General features: G+C 43.2%; 1 protein-coding gene across 2 annotated transcripts in view; it reads left to right on the forward strand.

Moving 5' to 3' along the window:
• The window catches only part of rbpjb (recombination signal binding protein for immunoglobulin kappa J region b), a 67706-nt gene that overhangs the window by 41581 nt on the left and 10685 nt on the right, over positions 1 to 15440 (forward strand). For both annotated transcript variants that reach the window (XM_076881773.1, XM_004562683.6), the window contains exons 2-3: positions 3546 to 3584; positions 11861 to 11956. In XM_076881773.1, the coding sequence (XP_076737888.1) occupies positions 11868 to 11956 (89 nt within the window). In that variant the 5' untranslated portion in view covers positions 3546 to 3584; positions 11861 to 11867. The remainder of the gene's footprint in view (positions 1 to 3545; positions 3585 to 11860; positions 11957 to 15440) is intronic.

Consider the following 15440-nt stretch of genomic DNA (forward strand, 5'->3'; position numbering starts at 1 on the left):
TTTGTGATAGCAGGTATGTGTATGTTTGAAGGTTTGACCAACCATTTGCCTTTCAGACTCATTCTCGTGTGTGACGGTGAACCGATTCTTTCTTTTTGGGTTAATGTCCGACAAAATGGGATATTTTAACGATGGGTCCTTGGTCTGTGTGAAATTTATTTTGCAGATTCTGATTCTTGGGGTTTAAATTTAAATAAAACTTCAGCCTTGAGTCAATAAATAGAAAACCGACACTGTTTTCAAGCTCTTATTTCACCGAGCTGTGCACAAAACTCTGATGCTTCCAAACCGCTCTATTACAGTATAACTGTCGAGCTAACCGGCCTCCGTTGAGATCACTTGATTCGCTGGTAATTAAGCCACACATTATAAAGAGTGTGCAGCGTTTTTCATTTGAGAAACTGTTCAGAGAATATTGGAGCCTTTTGTGTGGAAGAAAACAAAAAAAGTGTAATTTCCTGACCACCGACACCCGCTCTTGTAAAACAGAAGGTGGTCTGAATGTTGGATTCTTACTTAATTGTATTTTTTTACTTTATTTTTTTGCCACCCACTATTTTTTGATTTAGCGCTTGTAATTTTGACGATTTCACGCTGCTTCACATCCAAACCCTTATTACGATCGTTTAGAGGCTTCATCCAACCCGAGTACACAGGATCCGAGTCGTAATGGTCAGTCTCAGACAAATGGCTTTTCTTTGTGCTCCCACTGAGGTTGTAAGGTGTAGGTGCAATCAAGCACACGTATCCATGCCGACTGTTTCTACCGTACTGTGCAAAAGTCTTGGGCCCCTTTTTTTCCTTTTCCCTTTCCTTCCTTTTTTCTAAAGCATGTTTTTGAGCGATACCCCTAGGCTTTCTCTACATCTGTCAAAGCTTTTCTTTGGATCTTGGCTGCTTTTTCAGTCCAGTCCTTATAGCTGACTAATTCCAACCAGTAGTGTAATGTTAACATACTTAACTCTGACCTGTTTAATCAGAGTTTAATTAGAGAAGCGCACCGAACTCGACAGACAAACCAGTGTTGTGTCTACAACTTGGCAAAGAAGTCTTTTTAAATTGTGTCTTCAGATACAGCCTGTCACAAAACCACATCATTTGTTCCCCTTTTTTACATGTTTTCATTGGTTAGCAGTGACTTATTACCCTAAAGAGATTTTGTTCCTTGCAGATTTGTTTCTTTTTTTCAGTCCTGAGGAGAATAGTGAAACAGTTTCTCTGTATTGCGTGTAAAAGGCTCGACGTGTTGCTTTACAAGCATAAAAGAAATAAGTTGACCATAAAACCGTCACACTCAGCTGAGATATGTTGTAACTTTACACCCCATCGTCGTACATGTGGTTGTTTGCGGTAGTTTCCTTGCTACATCTATTACTAAGAGTTTGAGTATGACTCAGTGACAGTATATTGATTCATCAGTTTTCCAGCACACTGAATTTGACTTCAAGTCAGCTTTCAACATTTGGGGCAGAAACTTTAGTGATTGGTAGCGTGTGACGTCTTCATAGTCACGGAAATTTGAGGACTTGAAAGTCGGGTCATGAACCTTAAGCCGAGGGCGAAAAATGGTTACCTGACTGATCCTGTAATCTTCTTCTTTTGTTGCGTTTGGGTTTAAACTGTGCAGAGCAGCCCTCTCAGCACAAACTCACGTCACTTTGTTCCGTTTGGGTAGAATAAACGATCTATCCATCCCAGTCATGATTCACCCAACAGTTTGAGTTAAATTCAGGCTTTTGTATCATGACGAATGTTTGCAAAATCACCTCGGCTCGAGAATAAATATACAATTCACAAATTCTTCCTTCTCTGGTCACCATGCTGTCTTCTGTTAATGGACATTGTTTTAGGCACACACACCTTAAAAGCTTGGACTGTGCCCTTAGTTTATTTATGATGAACTGTATGCGTTTTAATTAGCGAGTTTAGCTGCTGCCTACCAACCAGCCCCTGCTGGGTCCTCAAAGCGCCATTTATTTGCTTCTCCTGTTATTCTATCAGAGGACCTGCTGACTGAACTGCAACCACAGCGTCTTACACGGCTGCTACCCACAGCAGGCCCTGCTCTGCTTTCAGAGTTTATCCACATAGAACCTGCAACAGGACAGGATAATGTAAATGTGGAGCACAAAAACATTTTAATAACAAAGGACTGAACTGAGTTTTGCTCACTGTCAGACAAAGGTAGATGTAGCAGTTGTAGTAGAGGTTTGATATTCTTTCATGCTTTTAAATCAGAGGGTTAAGCACTTCCTCCATGTTTGTTCTGTTTCTCTTTTCTTATTACGGATGTTTTGAGTTGGTGTGTAATAGAGTAATGACTCCATACATGGAGGGAGGGGAAATCATCAATCAATCAACCAAACGAGTCAGTCCAGCTCTTGTTTCATTATGGTCCTCGGCTGACTCACATTAACTAAGCACGTTTACCTTCTCTGCTTATTTGTATCGTTTCCCTGAAGAATCATTGAACCGTCAGTATAACGGAGACCTTTTTAACCTGAGGAGTGCCGTGCCACGGAGCGGTCTTTCTTTACAAAATTGCAGGCAGAATGTCAGTGGGTTCAGCTAAAATGCTTTTCGATCTGTATTTTTGCACACTCTGAATACTTTAGAATAATTTGCATTCACAGGAGAAATTAAAAAGATCAGTTTTCTTGTTGAAATTCACGCTTTTGCTGTTAATTCAGAAATACCAATGAAGTAATTAAATTGCTGCAGTACCAGTATTTAAAAATGAGAATTTCTGTCCCCGTGGTTTGTAATTTTTAAATCGCTGCAATATGCCTTCAGCACCAGTGCATTGGAGGCACTGCCAAAAAATTCATCAAGTCAATGTTCTTGTTCAGGTTTTACAATTTAGATTTGCAAACACAAAGCCAGAAATCTGCTTTTGTATTATCGTGTGTGTGTGTGTGTGTGTGTGTGTGTGTGTGTGTGTGTGTGTGTGTGTGTGTGTTGGGTTTTTTTTCTTTTGTTTTTGTTTTTTTTGTCTTTGGGGTGTGTGTTGTGAAGATCCTATTGATAGCAAGGCTAAATTAATGTGTTGTTTTAAGATTATAGCTTATAGTCACACAGATAAATATGGTTAGGGCTTCTCTGAGCACCATTTAAAATCTCTGTAATCTCAAACCCTTCACACCTGTTTGAGTGCGTCGGCTATTGAAGAACCGTCGTTTGTTCAGCTGCTGAACTTGAGTTTCTGAAATTCAGTAGTAATACTAAATATACCGATTAGCTGATCTGAACCCAGTGGGGGTTTTTTCCCATTGATGTTCAACGTGTCTCAACACGACGGCAATTAGTTTGAACAAAATTCATTCGCTTTAAGTCGTGTTTTCACGGCAAACAAGCGGCGCGACGTTTGGCACAGACTCTGTTTGAACACGCTGCCATTACACGCTGCCAAGGCCACGCTGCTTTTTATGTGCGTTTGTACATGTGCTGTTTTTTTGGGTTTTTTTGCCATGCACTGTTTACTGTGCGTGTGTTCGTGGTTGATAACCAACCCACTCATGTTTTCTTCTCACTTTGTGTCTTTGCAGGAAGTTCGGGGAGCGCCCTCAGCCACAGCGCCTAACAAGGTGGGTGTGCACACGCACTCGTGGTCCCTTTAGAGCTTGTTTTCTTGTCATAGTGCTGGGTTTTGTGTGTTCCTTTGTTTATGTATGCCGTTGTGTTCTTGTGAACACCTATTCTACAGACCCGCCCCTCTCCAAGGTATTTGCTACCTTTTTTTGTTTGTTTGTTTTCTAGATTTGATTTTGTTTTGATTATTACTATTTTGGACACATTCTCAAAAGAATGAAAGTATAGAGACCCTCTGAAGTAACCCTAATATGTGGCTTACTAATACCACTCTGGGATTACCAATAAAAAAGAAACCTTTGCAATAAAAAACATCAAAAACTACACAGTTTTTTTCCCACCCTGTCGTTTAACTCCACGCCCCTCCCCTTTTTTCTTAAAAACATAAGCTTAAAGCTACTTCAAATCACTTCACCCAAACCTAGTGTTGGGTGATTACATTAGTGGGTGGATATCAGCTGCAAGGCTCTAAAGTTATTAAGTGATTTATTTCTCTTTTCTTTTTTACTTAGACTGTTAGTTCTGCTTATTTATCCAGTTTTTTTTCTTTTCTTTCTTTAGCCTGTTTTCTCTTGTTAGATCATGATTATGATTGGTCCGTGTAGCCACTACACCCACACACACACACGCACATTACCTTCAAAGCGTGCAGAAGTCCAAGCATGAACTTTGTACACGCGCTGGTGCACGCCCATACCCGTCTGTTTTGTACATTGAGGGCACATGTGTAACTGTGGCGTTGCAGAAACAGTTTAAAATGAAACTCATCATGTGACAGTGTCAACTTGATGCATCGGTGGGGATGTTAGTTAAAAAACCTCCTTAGTTGACAAACTGTCACTATTAACATGAACGATTCTCGACATTGTCCACCGGCACATCCCCAACTGACACCATGTGAATAATAAATACCTCGCTTTTTTCTTTAACAGGAACTTTTTTGTTTTTAACTACGATTTCCACGCCTAATTTTTACAAGCGTTTTAATAATTTTATATTCACCAGCAGGTTTGCCACATAAAATCTGTTGAGGCAGCAAGGAGCTCATTTCAGGCTGTGATTTCCAGAAGCGGAGAAATGCGTCTATAACAACCGCTACAATGTTGTTGTTGATACAATAGCGTACGACATGTGCAGCTTTACTGTGGAGTCCTGCACAGCTGCTTTCTGTTGACCCCAGCTTTGCTGTATTACCTCATTTTTGTTCTGCTATTGATCGCTCATTACTTAGATCTCTGCAGACTCGCCTCCTTTGGGACTGTTTTAATGTGCGTGTGTTGAAATGAACCGTGCTATTTTTGCCGTTGTTTGTGGAGAAACATGCTAGAGAAGCAATAAATAACCCTTTCTGAGGCCTCACGGTCCGAATGTGCGCTCTCTGCGCTGTACTCGTTTTACTGTGTGTAGCTTTTTTGACGAGCCGTACTGCAAGTTTTTGATTATTGAGTTCTTCTTAAGTTTGCTCCAAGTTACTTGGAGTAACATTTGGGTGAATCCAGACCGTTGATGGATGATGTGGGTTGCTTTTTAGGGATTGTGTGTGTGCGCGCACGCACTTGTTTGCTTATTGGTGTTTGCTGTTCTGAATAACAAAGACTGTGTGTGTGTGTGTGTGTGTGTGTGTGTGTGTGTGTCACTCGGCTTTTGCGCGTGGCACTCAGCGGGGAAAATGAGGGGGTTGCGTGTTGCTTGGAACAGCCGAGCGTGGGTTTGGAAAAAGGGGCCCCTGCACCTTTTGATGTGTCCCCCTCTTTATTCATGTGCTGCCAGTCCGCTGGCTCGCACTGGCCCTTCGATTCGTCTGATGGTTTTTGATGGCCAGAAATATGACCGACACAAAACACTCTTTAACAAACAGCCGAAAGGCACAACAGAGCTCGTTTAGTTCATGTGACTATGGTTATGGTCTTTGTTGGCCTGTCAATCTGCCGTAGAGTCTTCGCGTCCGCAGGTTTTCTTTGGGTGCTGCTCTAAAATTTTGCAGCATCCCGCAGGAGCTTTTTATGGCAGCCGAACCTCCAGGTCCTAGAGGTTCACACTGTCAGGGAGGCTACTCGACTGGAACAAACACTTCTAGGGTTCAGACACATCCGCTTGCACAAATTTACACAAACGGACTCAACATGAGAATACAGGCTGGGTTGCCAAGTTTACTGGCAACTAATTTACTGTTTGTTTGGTTTTTTTTAAATAACAAGCAAAGCAACAGAAAATGGATCAATTTACACATTCAGTCTAAAAAGTATAAATTTGCTAATATGAAAATTTGGAAATTAGTCATAAGGGATTACAGTCTAATGGGCACGTAGAGTTTGACTTAAAGGACTTTAAAACCAATACTGATTTTGATATTTGGTGATTTTAACAATTCAAGATATAGGCCAATATGTTTATTTTCTTTCAGACACACAAAAACAAAAGCAGTTTCCCTAACATTTTTGCCATTCATCAGTTATAAATGCTGATACCAGCATATCTGCAGGAACTGTATTGTCAATAGCATAAATGAGCCATTTCAAACTGTTAATCACAGCTACAACTAGAAGAAAAAGCAGGTATTTATTTATTTCACTTCTCTGGTCACAGTGGGTTGATCTGGCTGTTTGATTGTATGTTTTAGGATCAGATTACACCTGGCATATCATATATGGGCGATCGTGGCTCAAGAGTTGGGAGTTCGCCTTGTAATCGGAAGGTTGCCGGTTCGAGCCCCGGCTTGGACAGTCTCGGTCGTTGTGTCCTTGGGCAAGACACTTCACCCGTAGCCTACTGGTGGTGGTCAGAGGGCCCGGTGGCGCCAGTGTCCGGCAGCCTCGCCTCTGTCAGTGCGCCCCAGGGTGGCTGTGGCTACAATGTAGCTTGCCATCACCAGTGTGTGAATGTGTGGATGACTGGACGTGTAAAGCGCTTTGGGGTCCTTAGGGACTAGTAAAAGCGCTATATAAATACAGGCCATTTACCATTTACCACTGCAATATTCTCCTGAGTGATCGGTGACGCTACTTAAGCAACGACACCAGTGCTGTTTTAATTCGGATTCTGTTTGCGTATTTTAATTTTCTCACGTTTTGTCGTTGATGCAGAAATGTCAAAGCGGAGGATTTACTCTGTTTACCGTGTAGCAAATGATCAGAGCGGAGATGAGTGCAAGCTGTAGCAATATCCCACAGTTGTCAGCAATTTTCCGTGTGTGTGTGTGTGTGCGTGCGTGCGTGCGTGCGTGCGTGCACGTGAGCTTACACGGCTCATCCGGAGGTCAGACATCAAACAGTGAGGGGTGTGTGTGTGAAGGCCACGTCTCCTAGCCTTGAAAAAGGAGGCTAAAGTGGCTGATTGTTAATGCTTTAACCCAAAGCCCCACACTACAATTGTGTGTAATCTACCTTTTGTGATGCACAAGGTGCAAACTAATTACTGTCTGATCATCTTAATTGAGCTGTTTCACCGCGCATGTGTGTATTAATGGGGCCCCGCCCCTCTGCTCTTCGTGTGCGTGTGTTTGAGTGTGTTCACAGGGGGTCCTATGACAGTGCTGCTCGGCTGAAGACGCTGTGGCAGATGTACGGGGCAGATGCCTGTCTGCTCTGCTGCATCTGTAGCCTGACTTAACCTCACCCCTCCTTTCTCTCTCTCTCTCTCACACACACACACACACACACACACACACACACACACACACACACACACACACACACACACACATCGCCTGCTGTTAAAGATATGCCTCTTTTTATAAATCTGTCTGGCACATTTTTGTCTCACCTCTCAAGCGTCTCGTCTTTTGTTTCGTATGTTCCGATTTTTCTTTTGCCCGATCTCCTCCCCTCACGTTTTATTTCTGACCTCCCTCCTTCTTTTCACTCGCTGTCACAGACTGCCTTTTAGCACATTTTTTGGACCTAAATAAAGCTCGTCAGAAATTAAACCTGCAGCTCAGATGCTGTTACTTTTCTGTGTGAGTGTGTGATGTAGACTCTTATCTGTGGTTATTGGTTTTATTACATGTGGGCGTACTCGGTTTAAATGAAGTGACCCTCGTTTCCTGTCTCTGCATGAATGAAGGGCTGATTTATTATTTATTTATTTATTTTTACCCCCAGTTTTGTTTTTTAATCCCTCAAACACAAATGAACACAGTGTAATGTTTTGAAATTTGGTCTTACTCGTATTTTGATTTGCACTGGAATTTCGTGCATCTGCTGCGTGCTAGTCTTGCACAGGAAGTAGAGCTGATTCTGGTCACAGTCTCTCTCACTTCTCCTTCCGTCTCCAGCGCTCAGTCTGTGTGGCGTGCGTGCGCTCGTGTTTCACTCTGTATAAGCTACAGATGATTACTCAAGACGGCCCTGTCGTGTTAGGGTGAATGTGTTAGATCAAAGCCGCGTCTTTGTCGATATCGATGCGAGACGTACGAATAAGAGTCATTTAAGAGACGGGAATCTCGTTACTCTCCTGCTGCCACCTGCATTTTCTAGCACGAAAAAGATTTTGGAAGCATGTCCCGTTTCCATTGTCTTTATTATTAATACACACATGGGCATAACTGTTTGTGTATAAAAGAAAAAAAAAATATTTCTGGCACCTCTGTTTGGAACAAAATGTATGTTAGGCAGTAAATATACTGAATTGTCTGTTTTATGCTTCAGTAAGAAGAAAAAAATTTTTTTTTTTATTACACCCGTATTCCTTCAGGGGGGGAAGCCCAAACGTTTTGGGTGGGGTGACAGGAAAAACCCTGTTGACACATTACTGAAGACTGAATAATAATGCACAGCGTAACAGTGCAATATAGAGAACAAATGCACAAATACTGCTTTAATCCATTTTTAGGGTTTTCCCCCTCTGATACACAGCTCCCGCGTAAAGTCCTGATGTTTCTGGTTCACTGCCTCGTGATAGTCATCTGTCATCTTTTTTTATGTCTTTTGCATCATTTTATACTCGTCTCCCCCGAAATCCTTCGACATATTTGGTATCTTTATAAAGCTCTTGTTCCCCGCTAGATTTTCATATAAAATTCTGCGGGTTTGAACAAAGCTTGGCTACACAGCACAAGTTTGGATCGATGGACCCAGTGTTGGGGACTTTTGTGTTGTTGCTTTTTTCTTTTTTCCATCTGATCATAGGATATTCAGTTTCACATGATTGCTGCCACATGTGGTGCATCTTTGTTATCTATTCAGTGGTTGTTTGGAGGCGCTCTGAAGTGAAAATCGGCATGCATAAAGAGCCGCTGTGAGTCAAAGCGCGATCGTGCCAAAGCATTTGTGTCTTGATGGGGAATGGTCTCTCCCCAACTCAGCCACAGTGGTCTGGAAGGGTTTGGTGAGCGCTGAAACGGTGTCAACCACAAGCCGAGGCTGTCGCACGACACTTAACAAACACTAGCATTACATTTTGTGGTCGTGCAGTAACTACGTGCCATTGTATTTAAATATTTGATCAAACTGCTTCCCTTTTTTATGAGCGTGACCCTGAATCTGAGGCTGGCTGATATCACGTTTCTTTTTTTTAATTTGGTGTTTTATTTCCTTTTGTCAGGAGCACAAGAACTGATTCCAAAGTGTTGACAACATGAGCTTCAAAATGAGTGACGGAGCCCAAAGATCTCATTAAGTATGGCACCGAATGCATGGTCTGAGTGGACCGTTATAGTCGTGCTGCTCTTATAAGGAGGTCAGCACATGCATAGATGATCTTTGTAAGCCCAAAGACAAGGATTTGTGTTTTGTTTTCTCTACTCATGACTCCGTATGAGATCAGTGAGAGATGATGTCACTTACATGGTCCTATACCTATTGTTTTCTGTTTGCAAGGTGCAGCCAATCAGAAGAAAGCTGGTTTAGCAGGAGGGGGATGGCAGATAAAACTGCCTGGGTGTGCACCCAGACCATTATTAAAGATAAACATAGATTATTTTAAGTGTGACTTATATAAAGCTTCTCCATTAGTGAGTCCAAGATTAAAAAAAAAACACAGCTGAAAATGGGGGTAAAGCATCATTTAAAGATGTTCTCTGATTTATTTAGGTGCTTGAAGCTAACACTGTTGGATGTTTTAAAGGTTATGCAAAACTGATAGGTTTAGTTTAATGTCAGATGCCATTAGAGAGGCTGTGTTCCTGTGTTATAGAAGTTTCTCATGTGTACTTTGCTCGAGGTGTCTGCCATATTGGACACGATGCGTCCTCTGGTCACCGATTGGTGGGGGAGTGGCTCCTGGAGGCTGCTGGCTGTCACTGGGTGAAATGACAAACGGGGCGAATGCACCAAAAATCTTGTTGTGACTGCGTTGGTCCCTCGCAGATCGCCACAGCAGCCTGTAGTTTACATGTAAGCATATGAAGTCACTGAGCGGTAGTATAAACTAAAAACCTGCAGAAATGTAAAGTCCATCCTCAGAGTAAAAGTTGTGTCTTTTGAAATGTACTGACTACAGCAGTAAGGCTACAGCTCTGAGTAGTTGGAAACTACGGCCAACTGTGGCAGTCTGCTATCAGTCAACACAATCGCACGGAGATTTTCACCATCTGGTCTGTGAATACACTCTTCTTCCATCACTGGTGTTTGGCAGACTGTTGCAGAGCAGTCTCTAGGCAGACAAGCTAAGATCCCGCTGTTAGGGGGCCACATGATTGCCAAACTGAAACTGTTCATGTATTTTACTTGTCGCTCCAAATTGTATATCTTTATCTTTTTTTGGCTTGATCTAAATGTTTTTATTTAGGGTCTTTAGGACATGCATAAGATGCAAACCATCTTTTAGAAGCTTCCTCTAAGTCAGGGGTCCGGTGTCCCTGCAGGTTGTAGATCTCACCCTGGGTCAACACACCTGAATCACATGATTAGTTCATTACCAGGCCTCTGGAGAACTTCAAGACATGTTGAGAAGGTAATTTATCCATGTAAATCAGCTGTGATGGATCAAGGACACATCTAAAACCTGCAGGACACCTGCCCTCGTGGACTGGGATTGGGGACCCCTGCTCTAAGTGGTAACTGCCCTAATCCTGTATGTGTGTGTGTGTGTGTGTGTGTGTGTGTGTCTGTCAGTCAGTCATCCTGCCTGTGGGAGCAGTAGGTCACAGGCCGTATCAGAGGTGTGACATGTGCCCTGCAGGGTCTGACATCAGCAGGCCTGGACTGTGTTTTCTCTCCATAATCAATCAGAGCTTTGAGCACAGGAGTCCCCCCTCCACTCCACCCGGCGGGATTAGAGTGTGTGTGTGTGACACCAGCGATTCACTTCCCAGAGAAGGGTTACGTCCTTTAATAACGTAATCACATTCTAAATGCATCCGTGGGGAGAAGTCCAACGTTTTAACGAAACCACTGTTTTCCACCGAGTCGAACTGGAGTCGGTACGCACTCCCCCGTCCATATCATTTTCTCCATGTGGTGTTTAAGTGATGTCAGGCTGTGTGGAATTCCAGGATCGTACCTCTATTAGTCTCATTTATAGCTGCTGGCGATCAGTAATTTAGAAAAAAACAGATTTTTAGTGTTGCAGTGAGACTGAAATAATCAGAAAAATAATTGCCTCATCATGCTTTCTCCTCTTCTTCTGTATCGCCCACTCCCCCGATTGCCCCTGTGTCCCGCACACACACTGAGGAGGGCCCTTGCTTATCATAACAAAGGGCATGTCTAAGCCGAGTGTGCGGCCTAGTATAACGTGCTAGAGTGAAAAGCCGTGTGTGTGCGTGTTTGAGTGGGAAGCCCTGTGAGGATCCCCTGGCGTGTCAGGTGTCACTGACATCTGTGCGTGTGTAGCGAGATCGGGTCAAAGTGTGTTGCTCTCCATGCGCATGACGTGCTTTAATTGTGCGTCTAAGCCCGATCTTTCACCTCCGCGCCTCTCAGTCGAGCAAGCTTTCGGCTCGCGCTTGTGAAGGGGGGGGGGGGGGTGAGGGTGTAGCGGGAGGTGAGAAGTTTTGGCAGAGTTGACAGAAGTAATCGGAGCTCGACCCTTGCAACATTTTTGACACGACATGAGGAATCTTTGGTGATGAGCTCAGCTCTGTTTTTGTTTTTTTGGCTCTGGTGTTTTCTTGCTCCCCCCTTAAACCTCGGATGGACCCAGGGAGAGCTCAGCTTCTCTGCAAGCATATTGTGGAGGCTCTGGCTTTTCAGAGGTCGCTGCAAGTGCATGTATGCACAAGGAGGGTGGCCTCCTCTTAAGTCTTCTGTGAAGTTGCACTCACGTCACTTCCTCTTTCAGATTAGAACATAGCTGGTTTAATTTATCTCTCTTCTTTTTTCTCTTCCTGCAGAGAAGCGATGAGGAATTACCTGAAGGAGCGAGGAGACCAAACTGTCATGATCCTACACGCAAAAGTTGCACAGAAATCCTATGGCAATGAGAAAAGGTGAGTTCAGTATGAAATGGGAGCTTCTTGTCTAATGTTTTTTTTCAGGTTTTGGGAATCCTTAAAAGATTTTGGTCTTGAATCTAAAGCAAATCTATTAATGCCGGTCAGTGTTTCACCCTCACATCACACAATTGATTCTTTAGCGGCCCCTGCTACATTTTATCCTGGAGTCTGCAGTTGTTTAGACGCGTAGGACTTTGTGGGGGAGGATTTTTGTTTTATTTGAATATTTTAGTGGTCTGCCTCCTTGAGAACGTCTCACTAAATAACTGATGATCGCTGGATAGCCCTTCACGTGACCAGAAATGCTCATTATTGTCATCACTGCCATTGTATGGATTTCACCATGGAGTGTATTTGCGATCATCCAGTCTCTCATTGGTTTCTGTTTTTAAGTTGTCAGCTCGGTGGTTTTGTTTGGTTTCAAAGAAGAAAATGACGACTGTAAATCGCTCTGATCAGCCCTTTTTAAAAGCTCATCAGTCTGCTGAATGTTTAACCCCTTCTTACAAACTTAAAATCATAAACAACACTCTGAGATTGTGCGACTCACCACACAAACAGACTTTTCAAATTTCCAGCTTCACTGTCTGCAGACGCATCTCAAAAAGATGTGAGAAAAATACGCTGGGCACAGCCACACACGCCTGTGGGTGAGATCTGGGTGGTCAGCAGTGTTGGCCAAGTTACTTAAAAATAGTAATTAGTGGATTAAGTTACTTAAAAAAAAAACATGACACACAACCTGAATATGTTATAAAGCAATAGACCTTTCAGCCTGCTGCATGGTCGTACTCTCTCCCACACTCCATGTTATGCATTGTTGATCTGCACACTTCGATGTCGCACACTTGTATGTCATTGTCGTGAGACACTCTCACAAACAAAGTCATTGTTTAGTAATGCAGTTTGCTTACGGGAAAGTAACAGCAATCTTATTACCTTTTTTTTTCAAAGTAATCCTTTACGCGATACTTGGAAAAAGTAATCAGATTACAGTTACTTTTAATACGTTACTGCCCATCTCTGGTAGCCAGCTGGCTAAATTTACTTCCTTAGTGATGCTGGCGGCTTCTCGTCTTCAGCCCGTGGCGATAATGCTGCTTAGATTGCGATCAGCCGACAGTTCTTGTAAACGCAGTTTATTTTTCCTCAGAAGTTTGATTATTTATAAACGTGCTACAAGCACTTATTTATCTGTTTGCATCACAATAATTCAAAGAACGGACACAGTTTAACATCTAGTTAAAAAAAGCAACAAAAAAAAAAGTTTTTAAATTTTAGTTTGTTTTTTTTGTTTTTTTTTTAAAGGAAATTTGGATATTTTTGTTTGTTTGACCCTTTAGCCGTCCCCACTGGTTGCAGACACCTGTGGCCCAGAGGCATTTATACTATCCTCTAATCTATATTCAACTATTGTGGCAAACACAGGTAGTGTACATTAGTCAAGAGGGGTCTGGCGAAAGCACATTCCTCAGCACGGTGCCTCTGTGCTGAGAGGCTGTGTTGACCCCTCTGACCTCTGATATCTGTGGAGGTCAAAAAAGGAAGCGAGAGGCGACCTTTTCCACGAGGCCACGTTAAAAACCACAGAGAGCCGGAAGAAGAAGGAGCTGCGACTGAGAGCTACGAGAATAAAAGAGGAGGAGGCGGCGTCTCGCAGCACCGTGAAGCCTTTCGGTGTGAGCTTTCACGGGCGAGCGCACGTGTGACAACCTAATGTTGTCATTTTCATGCCGTACCTGATGCTGCTGGTTAAACGCAGGGTGATAGCTCGCCATCGTAACACATGCTTTTTTTTTTTTCCTTTTTTGGATCTGTTCCTCTTAGCTCATCTTCCTCGGGCCCTTCCTGTAACTATGCACTCACCGCTTTTTTTATAGCGCTCCTCCACACCTCATGCTCATTTTGCAACTCTCCTGAGCCCCCCTATCCTCCCCACCACCACCACCACTCGGTTTCTTGGCCAAGGTGCAGCGCTGCTTGCGATCTCATCGGGGCCTATCTCTTGGTAAATCGGCTGTTGCGCGCCAACTCCCAGACACCTCTGAGAGTTGGAGCGCAACAGAAGACGGAGCGAGGGAGAGAGATAGGAAAAGAGGTTGAGACGAATTCTTCTGAGGACTTTTTAAGCCATCTCATCCAGTTAAAGTGACAGCGAAGAGAAACATTCAAACACATCTGTCACACATATTTAATGCTGCTCTTTTGTGCATTGAGGTTGAACTTTTTCAGGTGATAAGCAACTCCCAAAGGCCGTGTTCGGATGTAGCTGCAGGTATTTGTTTAAACATCCTCCTGGCCTGCAAAAGGCTGCGTTCATGTTTTGCGTCAGACCGCTTAATTCCTCCTTTTTTGTGCCTTAACAAGAGAGCGCCCCAGGAAAAAACCCCCAAAAGTGGACGCACTGAGAATGTTAATGTGCCGTCTCCCTCTTTCTAAGCTGCCTCTCTCGCTGTCTGAGCTTTTTTATAGGAGGTGAAAGTAGACAAACACCCACAGAGACAGACACTGGTGTTGCGAAATAGGTCGCTTTCCAGTTCCACACTGACGCACATGAATTTATTTGAAGTGTGTGCTCGTTCTGTAATGAGTGGATTTCTCTTTTAACAAAGCTGAACTTGCGAGTTATTTCAAGGCAGTTCTTGTTTTCACAGTAGTAACGTGCGTTTGAAAGGAGAAGAGAAGTAAAATGAGGGACCTTTTTAAAAATGGGGGAAGGAAAGTTAGATTTCATTCAAAATGCTGCTTCTCGTTTCTTGACAGATCATTTAGGTTCTGGACCGATCACGGTAACATCTGCAGAATGAAGTGTGACAGCCTTTAGATGTTTTACTGTAGCTGTACACAACAGCTTGTTGACCCAAGTTGGACTCCAGCTGGAGCTTGGTGCAAGAGTGCCCTCTTCTGGTTCAAATTAGGAAGTGCACATTCAGGTCTTTTCTGTTCCTTCTCTTATTCCTCCTCTTCTCTCTTTTATTTCCCCATATTTACACCTATCATCTGCTTGTTAAGCCACTTAACATTGAGCTATGACTCCTTCCAGCCTAAAAACGCCCCCAAATCAAGGAACGAGCCAGAGTTAAAATTGAGGAAACTGGACAAGTTCAGGACAAAAGAAGCAACAGATCTAAAAACCACCTGCAGCAGATGAACAGTATCTGAAAGTCATGAGACTCAGAAATGGGGGGGGGGGGGGGGATCCGGCATTGCCAGAAACAGGACCTGAGAGATGCATGTGGCTCTTCATTAAAGCCTCATCAGACATGGACTCAGTGGAAGTGTCTGTCAGATTTTGATCCACCGTGTAAAATCATCTGGAAAGCATCTGATTGGCAGCAGCTTCATTTTTCAGCATGACAGTGATCCCAAACACACTGCCAGTGCAGTAAAAGCATACATGGGTAGAAAAATGCAAAGTGAAGCACCTTCCGACATGGATTTGCTTCCCCTGAGCTCAACCTCAACATTATTGAAGCAG

This window comes from Maylandia zebra, linkage group LG3 (genome assembly GCF_041146795.1).
Source record: "Maylandia zebra isolate NMK-2024a linkage group LG3, Mzebra_GT3a, whole genome shotgun sequence".
In the NCBI taxonomy this organism is placed as follows: Eukaryota; Metazoa; Chordata; class Actinopteri; order Cichliformes; family Cichlidae; genus Maylandia; species Maylandia zebra.